Source organism: Mesoplodon mirus, assembly GCF_964341445.2.
Source record: "Mesoplodon mirus genome assembly, chromosome: 7".
In the NCBI taxonomy this organism is placed as follows: Eukaryota; Metazoa; Chordata; class Mammalia; order Artiodactyla; family Ziphiidae; genus Mesoplodon; species Mesoplodon mirus.
Genome location: NC_138983.1, coordinates 133,016,216 through 133,029,407, shown reverse-complemented (window position 1 = coordinate 133,029,407; position 13,192 = coordinate 133,016,216). Strand labels below are relative to the sequence as shown.

The window sequence follows — 13,192 nt, the reverse complement described above, 5'->3', positions numbered from 1 at the left end:
TCCTCTTCAATTTTTGAAATAGTTTGAGATGGATAAGTATTTTTTTTTAATGTTTGGTAGAGTTTACCTGTGAAGCCATCTGTTCTTGGACATTTGTATATTAAATGTTTGTTTTATTACTGATTCAATTTCATGATTAGTAATCAGTCTTTTCAGATTTTCTATTTCTTCTTGACTCAGTCTTGAAAGATTGTCTATTTTTAGGAATTTATCCATTTTTTTCCAGGTTGTTCAATTTGTTGGTGTATAATTGTTCATAGCAGTCTCTTATGATGCTTTATTTTTCTGTGGTATCTGTTGCAGTTTCTCCCCTTTCATCAGGTTTTATTTATTTGAGCCCTCTATTTGTCACTTATACCTTTATAAAGCTGAAATTAAAAAAAAAAAAAAAGCTGTATGGGCTTTGGTGACAGATCCAAGTTGAAATCTCACTCCTGGTCCCTAACATTTTGACCGTGACAAATTACTTAACCTTTTCTAGCCTCCATTTCCAAACCTGTAAAATGAGTATAATGAAGCCTCAAGGAGAAAACAGTCTAGCATCAATATCTTGGAGTTTTTCTTACCTCCTTTTTGAACTTGGGGTCCAGTAGACTGGTAAGAAATCGGGGATTTTTCTTGTTCTTTAGTTGGGAGTAGTTCCTCTGCTATTTCATTTTACTTAACTATCTCTGTCTCTATGAATTTAGGAGAAACAGTTATCTAATGTGGTCTTGACAGAGTGTTTTATGTGGGAGCATCCCATGTAGACTGTGTGAGCCCAATATTTTTGTTGTGCGGGCTAGTTTTGGTATGGTTGCCAGCCACGTCTTTCCTCAGAGTGTGCTGGCTGTTATCCCCTTGATAGGGGGTGTGATTGGTGTCCAGAGCCTGCACTGGATGTTGGATGGGGACTCCTCCTTGCTTCATGGCTGTCACAGCCCAGACAGGGACGGGGTCTGCTCCGCAGTTGTTGGAGTAGAAGCCAGGAGGATTGGGTTCAGTCAGGTTCTGCTGCCCTTGAGTATGTGCCCTGACCCAAAGGAGGTGACCTCTGAAGCAAGTGAGGCCTGTGTGGTCACAGCAGACCTACGTGTCACCTGTGCATGCATCTGTGGTTCTGCCCAGAAGCAGCCCAGTCTCATCCCTTTCTCCATTGTGTTAGTCCCAGACCTAGTGCCAGACTGTGGTGTGGAGTGGGCTGGGCTGGGGACCAGGGCATGGTGGCTGCAGGAATCCAGGTGGTCTTGCTGCCGCCTGGGACCTGGGCTGCCTCTGAGGCCCTCTCCCAGGACCTGTGCACCCCAGATCTGGCTCCAAGCTGTGGTGTGGTGTGGTCGGAGCCAGAGTTCTCCTGTCAGGTGAGAAATGGAATATTTCCTCCATATCAGTAAACAAAGGATGTCACAGTCATCAGCGATTGCTGGTGGGAACTCAGGAAGGAAAGAATACCTGCCATCAGACTGCAGCCACTCCCCACGGTGAGCCCTGAGGAAACTCAGGATATGAAAGCACAGGATACTGGCCCCAGATAGCTGAGGTGCACATCAAAGGAATGATTTCAGTGAGCCCAGACTCTTGCATCTTCCCATACATAGAAAAGGGCTAAATTCCTTAACTTGAAATATCTAGTTTTCTTTTACTAACAATAATCTTTTGTTCCTACTACCTGCCCTTTGTTGCCAAACCCCTATATATCCTGCTCCCCCTTTGCCTCCTCGGAGCAGTTTTCTCAGGCTTACTTGAGATGCTGCCTCCTGGGCTTGAAGTCCTCAGTGTGTCCTCCAAATAAAACGTAACTCTCAACTTTTAGGTTGTGCATTATTTTTTAATCAACACAGGAAACAAACCCTTGTGTCCTCCTGCCCAGAGCCTGTCCGCCGGAGACTCAGCGACCAGCTGCTATACATTTCTGGGGCACCACCTGATGTGCTTGCCAACAAAGTCCTGCTTGGTGGGATCCACCCCCATTGTGCGCACTGACAGTGGGCTCCAAGGTTCGGCTGGGACCACATCCCAGGCCCTCCAGGCTGTCTCCATGCAGCTAGATCCCATCCTCTCCTGGGGCCTGTCTGCGGAGACTCAGCGCTTAGCTGTTGCATGAATTTGTGGCACCGTCCAGAATGCCCAGTGTGAGCTCCAGATTGGGAGTGCAAGGAGCTGGTGGCTGCCACTGCCCTTCTCTCTGTTAGTGCAAGTTCGTGTTCCTGATGCAGACTGAGGCCAAACAAACTGAGTTTGGAGCAGAGAAAGGTTTATTGCAAAGCCATGCAAGGAGACAGGTGGCTCATGCCCTAAAAAAAGCCCAAGCTCCCTGAAGGGTTTTGGCAAAGCAGTTTTAAAGGCCAGGTGAGGGAGTGGTGGTCACAGGGCAGGTGATCAGCTCCTGAACAAATCTCTGATTGGCTGATGGTGAGGGAACAGGGTGGTGTCACAGGGGTTAAGATTATCAGTCTTTAGGCTCCAGGAGGCCTGGGGCTATGTGCTCATGGTCATCAAGTATCATGTTAACATCAATAGTTAACATCTTCCATTTGGTGGGGGGTTTTCACATCTGTAAAACAAGTCAAGAAATGTGCATCAAATACCTAGGTACTTCAGAGAGGAGCTGAAGCAGAGGGTATGGGGGAAGGCCTGTCCCAGGAAGGCCCCATAGGGTCCTGCTAGGTTACATCTCTCTGCCCTGATTGCTAGTAAGCCAGCATGCACTCAATTCTCACGAGCAGAGTCCAGTCCCTCGAGCCCCTCGATTTGTCCCAGAAGATTTCCCAGCAGACAAGGGGGCCCCCCCACAGGGCGAGGGTGTGCCTGTGTGGACCTTCTCTCCTTTATAGATTCCTCCCAGGGGCAGAGGTCCTGTCCTGATGCCTCCCCGCCCTCCCCACCCCCATCCTACCCAGTTATGTGAAGATCTTTCTTGCAGCTTTGGTTGTATAGGAGATGTTCTGCCAGTTTCCAGTTTGATTTCCGTGAGAATTGTTCCACATGTATTTTTGATGTGTTTGTGGAAGGTGGTCAGCTCCATGTCCTCCTACTCTGCGATCTTGATCCCCATTCTAGAGAATTTTTTTTGTCTTAGTCTAAGACTGTTCTTTTTCTCTTAAGAAGATAGCAATTATGATGACTATAATTTTCTAAGCACCTGCTCTGTTGTAAACACTGCAAACATTTTGTCAACTGAAGAAAAATGCACAACCTAAAAGTTGCAAGTTATGTTTTATTTGGAGACCTTATTGAGGAGTATAGCCCAAGAGACAGCCTCTCAGTTAGCTCTGAAGAACTGTTCCAAAGAGGTAAGGGAGGAGCCAGGATATATGGGAGTTTTTGCTGAAAAAACAAACAGACAAACGAACATGTAGTTGAACATCAAAAGATTACTGGTAATCACACAAAACAAACATCTCAGATGAATGATTTAAGTGCTTTTCTATATATAGGAAGATGCAAGAGTCTGCTCATTGAAATTATTCCTTAGATATGCATCTTAACTATCTAGGGCCAGTACCCTGTTTTTCCCCATCCTGAATTCCTTTCAGGGTGCACTGTGGCTGCAGTGGCTGATGGCTTGATGGCAGGCAAACATTTTTTGTTTACTGGAATGGCAGGCAACATTTTTTGTCCACAATTTTATCTTAAGTCCTCACATAAGCACACTCATATGGTGCTTATTATGTCAGACCATGGGCACTTCCTAAGGACTCCAACTACCGAAGGACACTTAAGAAGAAATAAATACACTTTTGGGACTTCCCTGGCAGTCCAGTGGTTAAGACTCCACACTTCGACTGCAGGGGGCGCAGGCTCGATCCCTGGTTGGGGAACTAAGATCCCACATGCTGCAGGGCATAGCCAAAAAAGAAATATACTTTTATCTATTAACAATATTGACTTTGTAGTTAAAAACCTTCTCATAAGGAAAACCCAGATGGCTTCAGGGTGAACTCTATCAAACATTTCAGGAAGGAATAATATCAGTTCTATGAAGAGTCTTCCAGAAAATTGAAGAGAAGTTAATTTTCCTAACTCTTTTATGCAGCCAGTATTACTCTGCTACCAAAACCAGATAAAGACATCACAAGAAAAGGAACCAATCTGTGACATAGCTTCCAATCTCTAGAACTTTGCATGTGCCTTCCCCTCAATAAAGAATGCCATTTTTCTTGATTCTGCTTAGCCAAGTCCTACAATTACTTACACTGTACCCCCCTCCAAAAATCGTTGTTCTCTCAATCTAGTTAATGGTGACCGATTCTTCTTCCGAATAGATTTTAGTCTTGTAGGTGAGGGGAAATTTCCCGTCTTTCTCCTCTTAGTCCTTTTGGTGGGCAATTAAAATTACATAAGGCAGATTAACAGATGAAAATAAAATTTATTCTGTGCACATGGGGAATCCACATAAGTATGAAAAATTCCAAAGACAATAAGGCAAGTTGATCTACCTCTCTATCTCTCTCTCTATCTTTCTATCTATCTATCCATCTATCTACCTAACTATATATCTGTCATCTATTCCGGACTAAGGAGAAGGAGATAGGGGGTCTGAGGCTTCAAGGGGAAGTAAGATAATTCACAGGAGGATAAAAAGAGTTAATGTTTGAGAAACAAATGTTTGCTGGGTCATTCAAAGACAATGGGACATAGAGAGGATTTTGATCAAATTGGCTTTGCTAGGTTCCTTGTGCTGGACATGTTTTTTTAGTGATAACTGAATTTGTAGGCTCCAACTCCATTCTTATAAGACATTCCAAAAATCTGAGGTGAGTCAGTTCCTTACCTTCACCTGAATGGTCGCTCCTTTTACCAGCCCAGTGTTATGTGATTTGGCTAAATCAAGGAATCCAATACAACACGTGAGTGTTCCATGCGCTTATATGCCTGTGAAGCAAAGCCTAATACCAGGGCTCAGTGGGGTAGTTGGTGGCATTACACACAGTAAGCTGAACAAACAGAGAAAATGTGGAATCTGAAGGTGGCTTCCATCTCTGTTTTACTTAGATCCTCTGTCTTCTCTGGGATGAGGTTGTTACTACCTTGAGTAAGGTTACCTCTTTCCTATGTAAATTCCTTGGTCAAGGCCCTGCGTTGGCTGTGGAATGGGGAGAGGAAGCAGAACACCCACTATCTTACAGCCAGGGCCTCCCGATACAGGTAAATGAACTGTACCCTTTACAGCCCAGGACATAACTCACAAAACAGGAGACTAGAGAGGGAACCACAGTTTCATCTCCATTCCACACCCTGTCTGGCGCCCCATTTCTGAGCCCTTCCTGGAGCTTGATTGGCTGCTTCATTGTCCTTTCCTCAATTTATATGGACTGGCTCCTGTTCCTCCTGCTCCCTGGAGCCCTCGTGGTTCTGTGCTGGTCTTCCACAGAGGGTGAGTACAATGGCGGTAAGGCAAAGAGGGCAGGGTGATGGGGTCAGGGAGTACTGTCCTAGAAAGTCCTGATCAGGAGGAACAGGAGCTACAGAGACAGTGTTTGCTGGAACCAGGCCCCTGAGCCCTTGGCTGCTGCAAATTCCCTTCCCCATAATGAAAACTCTTCCTGAAGACCCTGCTGTTGCTGCTGTCCAGTAGCTCTCCAAACTCTAACTCTAGGAAAGGTGTGAGGGGAAGGGATGATAAAGAATCACGGGGGCATCTATAGCTGGGCAAGGTAGACCGATCAACTAAGACCCAGGTCTTAGTAAGAGGTGTCAGAATGGAGATCCTTCTCCTTCTTTTCCCCCATTAGATGCTGGGTCTGCTCTCTCAGCTAAACTTGCCCAGCCCTACCGGCAATGAAATGCCCATTCAGTGCCCCTTTGGAAACCACAGCTGCAGGCTGAGCCTGAAAAGAAAGAAGGGAGAGGGCTTCCTGGTAACCATGTGACTCCTAAAATGGATTCCTTGGTAGACGCGGGCTCTTCAGGGAGGATCCTCAGAGGCTGAGGAGGAAGGCCTGGAAAGTCTAGGGTTCTGGCCTCAGTCCCAACACCAGAAGCAGCAGCCCTTCTCTCTTCCCCTTAACTACCTGGCATCCCTTGTTCTCATCCCATGGTTCTCCCATATTGTCCAGATCCTACAATGAAATTTATTTCTTGCACCTCCTGCGACGAATTTGTTGGCAAGAACTGCAGAAAGAATTTAGGTTCCTGTCACTCCAGATATCCTGATTTTTCATGCCAGACCAAAGAAGTATATTCTCAACATTTCACCGGAGGTGAGATGACGGCAGGAGAATGGAGAGAGAGGGGAAATTGACTGAGTTACAGCTTCTCACCTGTACAATGATTGGGTTTTAATGGATGATCTCCAAATTCCTTTCCATTTCTGATATTCAGTGACTGAATCCCTAGTAGAGTATATCTGTTACAGCTCCTTTGTTGTAAATGTATGTGGGTGTTGAGAGCAGAATCAAGTTTCCCTGGAAGGAGACTGCCCTTTTTGTGGAAGGGTCTTCAAGTCCAGGCTTTGCCTAAGGGGACAGGAGGGAAGGGAAGGGCTGCTCACTTGAAAACATTCCTTGTCACATCCCAAGTCTAACTTGGACCTCTGTTATTCCCCTACCCTCTTCAGAATATATCTACCGATATTCTATCCTGGGCTGCCCAAGAAGATGTGTGGAGTATATACACATCACCAAGTGGGAGAAAAACGTGTTCTTCTGTTGTAATACAAGCTACTGCAATAGCTTATCCGTAAAGGATGAGGTTCCATTCAATTCCATCGCATCAGAGGATTTAGCTTGAGATATTCAGCTAATGTTCAGGGACTTCCTCTTGACTGCATTCTGCTCATCATTCTTTAAAAAAACATCAAGATCCAGAAATACTTTCACGCTCAACCACCACCCACATTGCCTCCTGAGAGCCAAGAGGCCCAAGAGAAATAAACTATGGATGAAAAAGAAATGTAGTGCAACTTTGAAATGCTGTCTGGGCCCAAGTTAGACAACCAGGCCTGGTTTTCTGGTTCTGCTTTTCTGGCTGGGAGCCAAACTCCAAGTCTAGGGAGTGGGAAAGTGGGGGAGGCTGCACTGGGACACCTGGGGGCACTGAATGCATTACAATAAAAACTCTAATGAATGACAAGACTATATTTGGGGGAACTCATGGGCTGTTTCCACAGTGGACTAGATAAGAAGGAAGGGATACTGGGTAAAGCATGACCTGGCAAAAGTCTCCAAGTCATTTTACTTCTCAAATGTCCAGGATCCTAAATCCCATCAGGCTCCTGACACTCTAGGCCTGGAAAGGTCCTCAGAACAGGGAGGCTTTCCATGGGGGCCTAACATATGATCTATCTTGGAGAATATTCCATGTCACTTGAGAGGAATGTATATCCTACTGTTGGCATATACATTTTGTATATGTCTGTTATATCTAATTGGTTTATAGTGTTGGCTTAAATCCTCTAATTCCTTATTGATCTTCTATATGGTTTTTCTACCATTATTGAAGGTAAAGTGTTGAGGTAGAATGTCTATTTCTTCTTTCAATTCTGTCAAAGTTTGCTATATATATTTTGGTTTCTGTTGTTTGTCGCATATATGTTTATAATTGTTATAGCTTCTTAATGAATTGGCCCTTTTATCAACATATAATGTCATTCTTTATTTCTTGTAACTTAGGTCATTTTGTTATTGGTATAGGCACCCTAGGTCTCCTTTGGCAACAATTTGCATGGAATATCTTTTTTCATCCTTTGAGTTTGTGTCTTTAGATATAAAGTGAGTCTCTTGTACACGGCATATGGATGGATAACGGTTTTTTAAAATTCATTCTGCCAATCTCTGCCTTTTGATTAGAGAGTTTAATCCATTTATATCTAAAGTAATTACTGACAAGGAAGGGCCTACCTCTGCCATTTTGATATTGGTTTTTTGTATGTCTTATAGCTTTTTTTTATCTCTCATTTCCTCCATTACTATCTGCTTTTGCATTTTGTTGATTTTTTTGCAGTGAACACTTTTCTCTTTTAAATTTCCTTTTCTGTATATTCTACAGATATTTTCTTTGGTTACCATAGAAATTATATTTAACATCCTACAGTTATAATTATTTAATTTGAATTGACATGAACTTAACTTCATTAGCATACAAAACCTCTACTCATATACAGTTTTACCCCTTTATGTTACTAAAGTCACAAATTACATCTTTATATATTGTGTGTCCAATAACATAGATTTATAATTAATTTTTATTGTGTTTGTGTTCTAAATCATGTAGAAAATAAAAAGTAATTTGCCTTCCCAAATAAGAATAACAAATGTTCTTTAAGCAACTGCTAATTGTCAAACACTCTTCTAAACACTCTACATGTATTGCATCATTCAAAAAATCATCACAGCTCAATGAGATAAATACTGTCATTATTCCATTTTACACATGAGAAAATGGAAGCATAGACTTAAAGTACTTTGTCTAAGCTCATAGAACTAATATGTGCTATAACTGGGATTTAAATTCTGATGTTTGAAGACAGTCTGCATTATTAATTGCTATACTATAAGGATTCCAATTCTATTCCCTGACCCATCATCCTTTACCAAATATTTACTGCATTTACAGTGTGGATGGAGAAAAGCATAATAGATTTTAAATGGGTGTGCTAATCAGTTAGTTCAGTGCTATGTAGAATTCTCCTAGGTTCATTAGCAGAATTTATCAAATATGCTTCCAGCTCCCCTCCCCTTCCAGATGTGCTGGATTTCCACATTTAGACAATTATTTAGAATAGATAAGAGAGTTGGGGAGGGAGAGCCAGGGAGACAAATGAAGATTAAAAAATAAAGAAGAGAGAATGAAGAACAGAGAAAGGGAGTTAAGTAAATAAATGACACTGAGGGGAAAGTCTGGTTGTCCTGTTGGTGAGGTGCTTTGCCCCTCAACCTATACCACTTTTAACCACCCATCTGATTCACCCTTCTGACTCTCAAGTGCATGGTCAGAAACTCTGAGTCTGCTCTTTTTACTTTTATTATTCTAAACAAACAAACAAATAAACTGAGCACCAGGTTTGAGGACATCACCAGATCAGACAGTAAGACTAATTTATAAAACCAGGAAAGAGTTAATTCCTCACTCCCATGATTCTGAATGTCTGATATTTGAGGAAGCCACTGAACAGAGAGGGAAGTACTTTGACCCTGTTTCTGGAAGAGATGTATAGAGACTTGCTTAAAGGAGGATAAGGAGATAGGGTAAGGTAGTACCTTACTGCTATAGTTATTGTCCTAAAATGTCATTGAAGAAGTGGGATTCCTGGCTCATGTGATAGTTCTATTTTTAATTTTTTTATGGAACCTCCATACTGCTTTCCATAGTGGATGTGCCAGTTTACATTCCCATCAACATGTACCAGAGTTCCTTTTCTTCACATCCTCACCAACACTGGTTATCTTTTGCTTTTGTTCACAATAGCTATACTAACAGGTATAAGGTAATATATCAGAGGTTTTGATTTGCATTTCCCTGATGGTTAGTGATATTAAGCACATGTTCATGTACTGTTGGCCATCTGTATGTCTTCTTTGGAGAAATGTCTACTTAGGTCCTCGATCCCATTCCATTGCAATATCAAATTAAAATCCAGAATCTTGTGATCTAAGTCAGGTCCTGGGGTGGACGAGTCTTCTCGGGTGTGTTTCTTTGGGTCTTGCAAACTAAAGAGTCAAGTACCTGCTCTCCACACACTTAACATAAAAGCGTAAGATAGAGAGAGAATAACTGTAATAAACACTTCCATTCAAAAGGAGATAATGTGAGGTACGTAGCAGTCACTGGTCCCTGACAATTCTGAAGTCCAGCCTCTCATGTGTAGTCAGTCCTGCAACTGGGAATGATTCTCTGTGGATCTTAGCTCTGCCCTCTGGGCTCTCAGTTCTCTGAATCACCCTTCCTTCTCCAAAAGAAAAGGCCCATGTTCCCAGCTGTCTCAGTCTGCTTCCTGTCCCTAAAAAACTGGGGATCAAAAAGACCCTTTATTTTTACTTTCTCTATGCCTGTTAGCCTTTTAAAACCTCTGAGCTGATGTAAATGCTCTCAGAAGCAGCCTTCTGGGACCTCCTCATAGCCTCACTTCACTCACTATTTGGCATCTGCCGAGGGCTCTTAGAGCCCAGGAAGGGGTTAATTTTTCAGAACTGTTTATCTGGTGAAGGAAAATGAGTGCTTTCAGGACATGAGTTGTGGGTGGTGTGTTCCAGTGTAGGCTGTCTGATTTCTGTTATGTGCGTTATCTAGTTATCTGCACAGAATGCATCGGAAGAGCTGAAAAAAAAAAAAAAAGACTGTCAGCCCATCCATGAGAACATTCTGAGAATGTCTTTGATCAACACTGCTGTGAAAAATCTCTCACAAGATGGACACACATAATTATACATTTGTCCAAACCATAAAATACGCAACACCAAGAGTGAACTATACTGTAAACTCTGGTCTTTGGGTGATTATGATGTGTCAGTGTAGGTTCACCAGCTGTAACAAATGTACCATTCTAGTGGGGAACATTGATGATGGAGGAGGCTATGCATTTTGGTGGTAGGAGGTATAAAGGAAACCTCTAAACCTCCCTCTGTTTTGCTATGAATCTAAAACTGCTTTTAAAAAATAGTCTTAATTAAAACATTAAAAAAAAATCTTTCTTATATATCATACAGCATTAACTGTAATTGTCGTGTTGTACATTACATCCCTAGTACTTATTTAACTTATAAGTGGAAGTTTGTACCTTGGACCACCTTCATCCCATCCCCTCCCCCACCCCCACCTCTGGTAACCACAAATCTGATCTCTTTTTCTATGAGTTTGTTTGTTTATTTTGATTTCAAAATAAGTGAGATCATACAGCATTTGTCTTTGTCTTACTTATTTCACGTAGGATAATGCGCTGGAGATCCATCCATGTTGTCACAACAGATTGGCAGGATTTCCTCATTTTTTATGTCTGAATAATATCCCTTTGTGTGTGTGTGTGTGTACACACTTAGGTTATTTCCATGGTTTAGTCTTGAGAGTGTCATAAATGGAGTACGGGATCTTAATTTTTAGAGATGGGAGAATCCAACTTTCTCCCCAGTACTCAAATCAGTTTCTTATATGGCATGGTGTCTGAATACACTGGGAATACACTTCCTTTTAAAGAAGAATACACTTTAAAGTCTGAATACACTTCCTTTTAAAGAAGAGGAAGTGAGGCGCTAAGTCCTGGGTATGGGGTGACCCTGATCAGGCACCTAATGTTGCAGTTTTGCCTCAGTGGGAATTTGTTCCCCCATCCTGGGTTCGGTCTCACCGTGGGTCTCCTAAGAGCCCAAGCTCACCTTCAGTTCTTCTAATTTCCCTGTTATTAAATACACAGTATCCTAACAGTCTAAAATTCCCCCAATATACTGAAATATCCTAGAGAAAAAGAAATTCTTTGTTGCCCACCACTCTTCATCCAGTGGTCAGCCCACTTTCCAGAAAGTGCTTGTTATGCAAATGGTTTTGAGGGAGAGGCCAATCTATTCCACCAGCAAGGATGGGTCTCTCTGACAGGACAGTATCTTGGACACTGGGTCTTTCATAGGATGTGACTTCCTAAGGACTTAAAGCAGGACTCCTTTTATGGGGCATGTAACCTTTGTAGAATATTCCTTCTTTAAGTCCAGTCCTAGGGGAGATTGGATGTTGCCCACCTTACAATAGTTTTCTATGGCTGATGGCCTGGCTCTCATTGTGACACTTTGGGTCTGATTTTCTCTTGCACGGTGGATGAGATGAACAGCTGTGAGAAAAACTGCTCCAATTATGAAATAAATTCTGTTTTTTTCAGCATGCTGGGCATACACTGAACCACTTTGATTTCTGCAATGACCCCACTGAGTCATTCAGGATGAGGATGCCTTAGGATGAGGATGAGGTGTCCAAACAAACTGCCTCCTCATTGAATCTTATCTCTGTTCACTCCCTTCAGAATCATCATTTACCCTGCATGAGGAGTTTCCCTTAAGATATGCTCACTGCTTATTCAGTCTATGTCTTTATTGCTGGTGTTTCTTTCTATTAAACATGAACAGAGCTGATTCTGGCTTTTAGTCCATGTCTTATTAATCAGAAGGGAGATCGTGGCACAGATGGGGTGGGCAAATAGATCACAAGCTGAAGAAGGGGAGGAGGGATTTATTTTTAACCCGTTAGATGTTCCTCATGTATCACTGTCTCTGGTACATTGACCTTGGGGAAGTCTCTTCTCCTGTTTTTGTCTAGTCTCATTGCCCACACAACTCATGCCAGTTCTCCACAACTCCCACCCATTTTTTTAACTGATAGACATTTCTTTCCTCTCTTCCTCTCTTTTCACCTTCCTTCTCTTTTAGCTCTTCCATTCTCTCTTCTTCAACCTCTCTATCACCATTGCTCTTTGTTTTTAAGTTTTGAATATTTATTTTAATTTAGAATCCACAATAACATTGCACAATTGGAAATCGGGGTAGATTGATTGTGCTGGAAATCTTAGAAGAGAGTTATACAGGAAAGGAGTGTGCTGATAAACATCTATTTAACGCATATTATGTTACCTCCATGGGGTCTGTAGTCAAGACAATTTGGAGTATGTTGATGTGGGATATGAGGTAACAGGTACATGATGATGGTTGCATCACTCTGTGAATATACCAAAAACCACTAAATTGTAAATTTTTTTTTCATAAATTTATTTATTTCTGTCTGTGTTGGGTCTCTGTTGCTGTGCGCAGGCTTTCCCTAGTTGCAGAGAGCGGGGGCTACTCTTCGTTTCAGTGCACGGGCTTCTCATTGCGGTGGCTCCTCCTGTCGCGGAGCACATGCTCTAGGCACGCGGGCTTCAGTAGTTGTGGCACGCGGGCTCAGCAGTTGTGGCTCTCGGGCTCTAGAGCGCAGGCTCAGTAGTTGTGGCGCACAGGCTTAGTTGCTCCGCGGCATGTGGGATCTTCCCGGACCAGGGCTTGAACCTGTGTCCCCTGCACTGGCCACCAGTGAAGTCCTGAATTGTACATTTTTAAACGAGTGAATTGTATGGTATGCAAGTTATATCTCAATAAAACCAAAAAACAAAATGGGTTTCACCTTGGTTGAATGTTCTTTTTCTCTCCCAAAGTCTATAACATCTTCATTCATTTGTCTGTGCCATCATCTTCCTTCTGCATCACAAAGGGATTTACTAAAATAGAAGCAGCTCTGTGCATGCTTATTGGGGGTGGGAGTT

General features: G+C 42.5%; 1 protein-coding gene across 3 annotated transcripts in view; it reads left to right on the top strand.

Moving 5' to 3' along the window:
* LOC309807490 (uncharacterized protein) overlaps positions 1-11,899 on the top strand; it is a 42,215-nt gene extending 30,316 nt beyond the window's left edge. The window contains exons 6-7 of one of the 3 annotated variants that reach the window (XM_082627181.1): positions 6,039-6,182; positions 6,539-7,187. In XM_082627181.1, coding sequence (XP_082483307.1) covers positions 6,047-6,182; positions 6,539-6,711 — 309 coding nt within the window. In that variant the 5' untranslated portion in view covers positions 6,039-6,046 and the 3' untranslated portion in view covers positions 6,712-7,187. Of the gene's footprint in view, positions 1-6,038; positions 6,183-6,538; positions 7,188-11,782 lie in introns of those variants that run through there. The other 2 variants (XR_014294585.1, XR_014294586.1) reach the window with 2 other exon arrangements.
* The last annotated feature ends 1,293 nt before the right edge of the window (positions 11,900-13,192 follow it).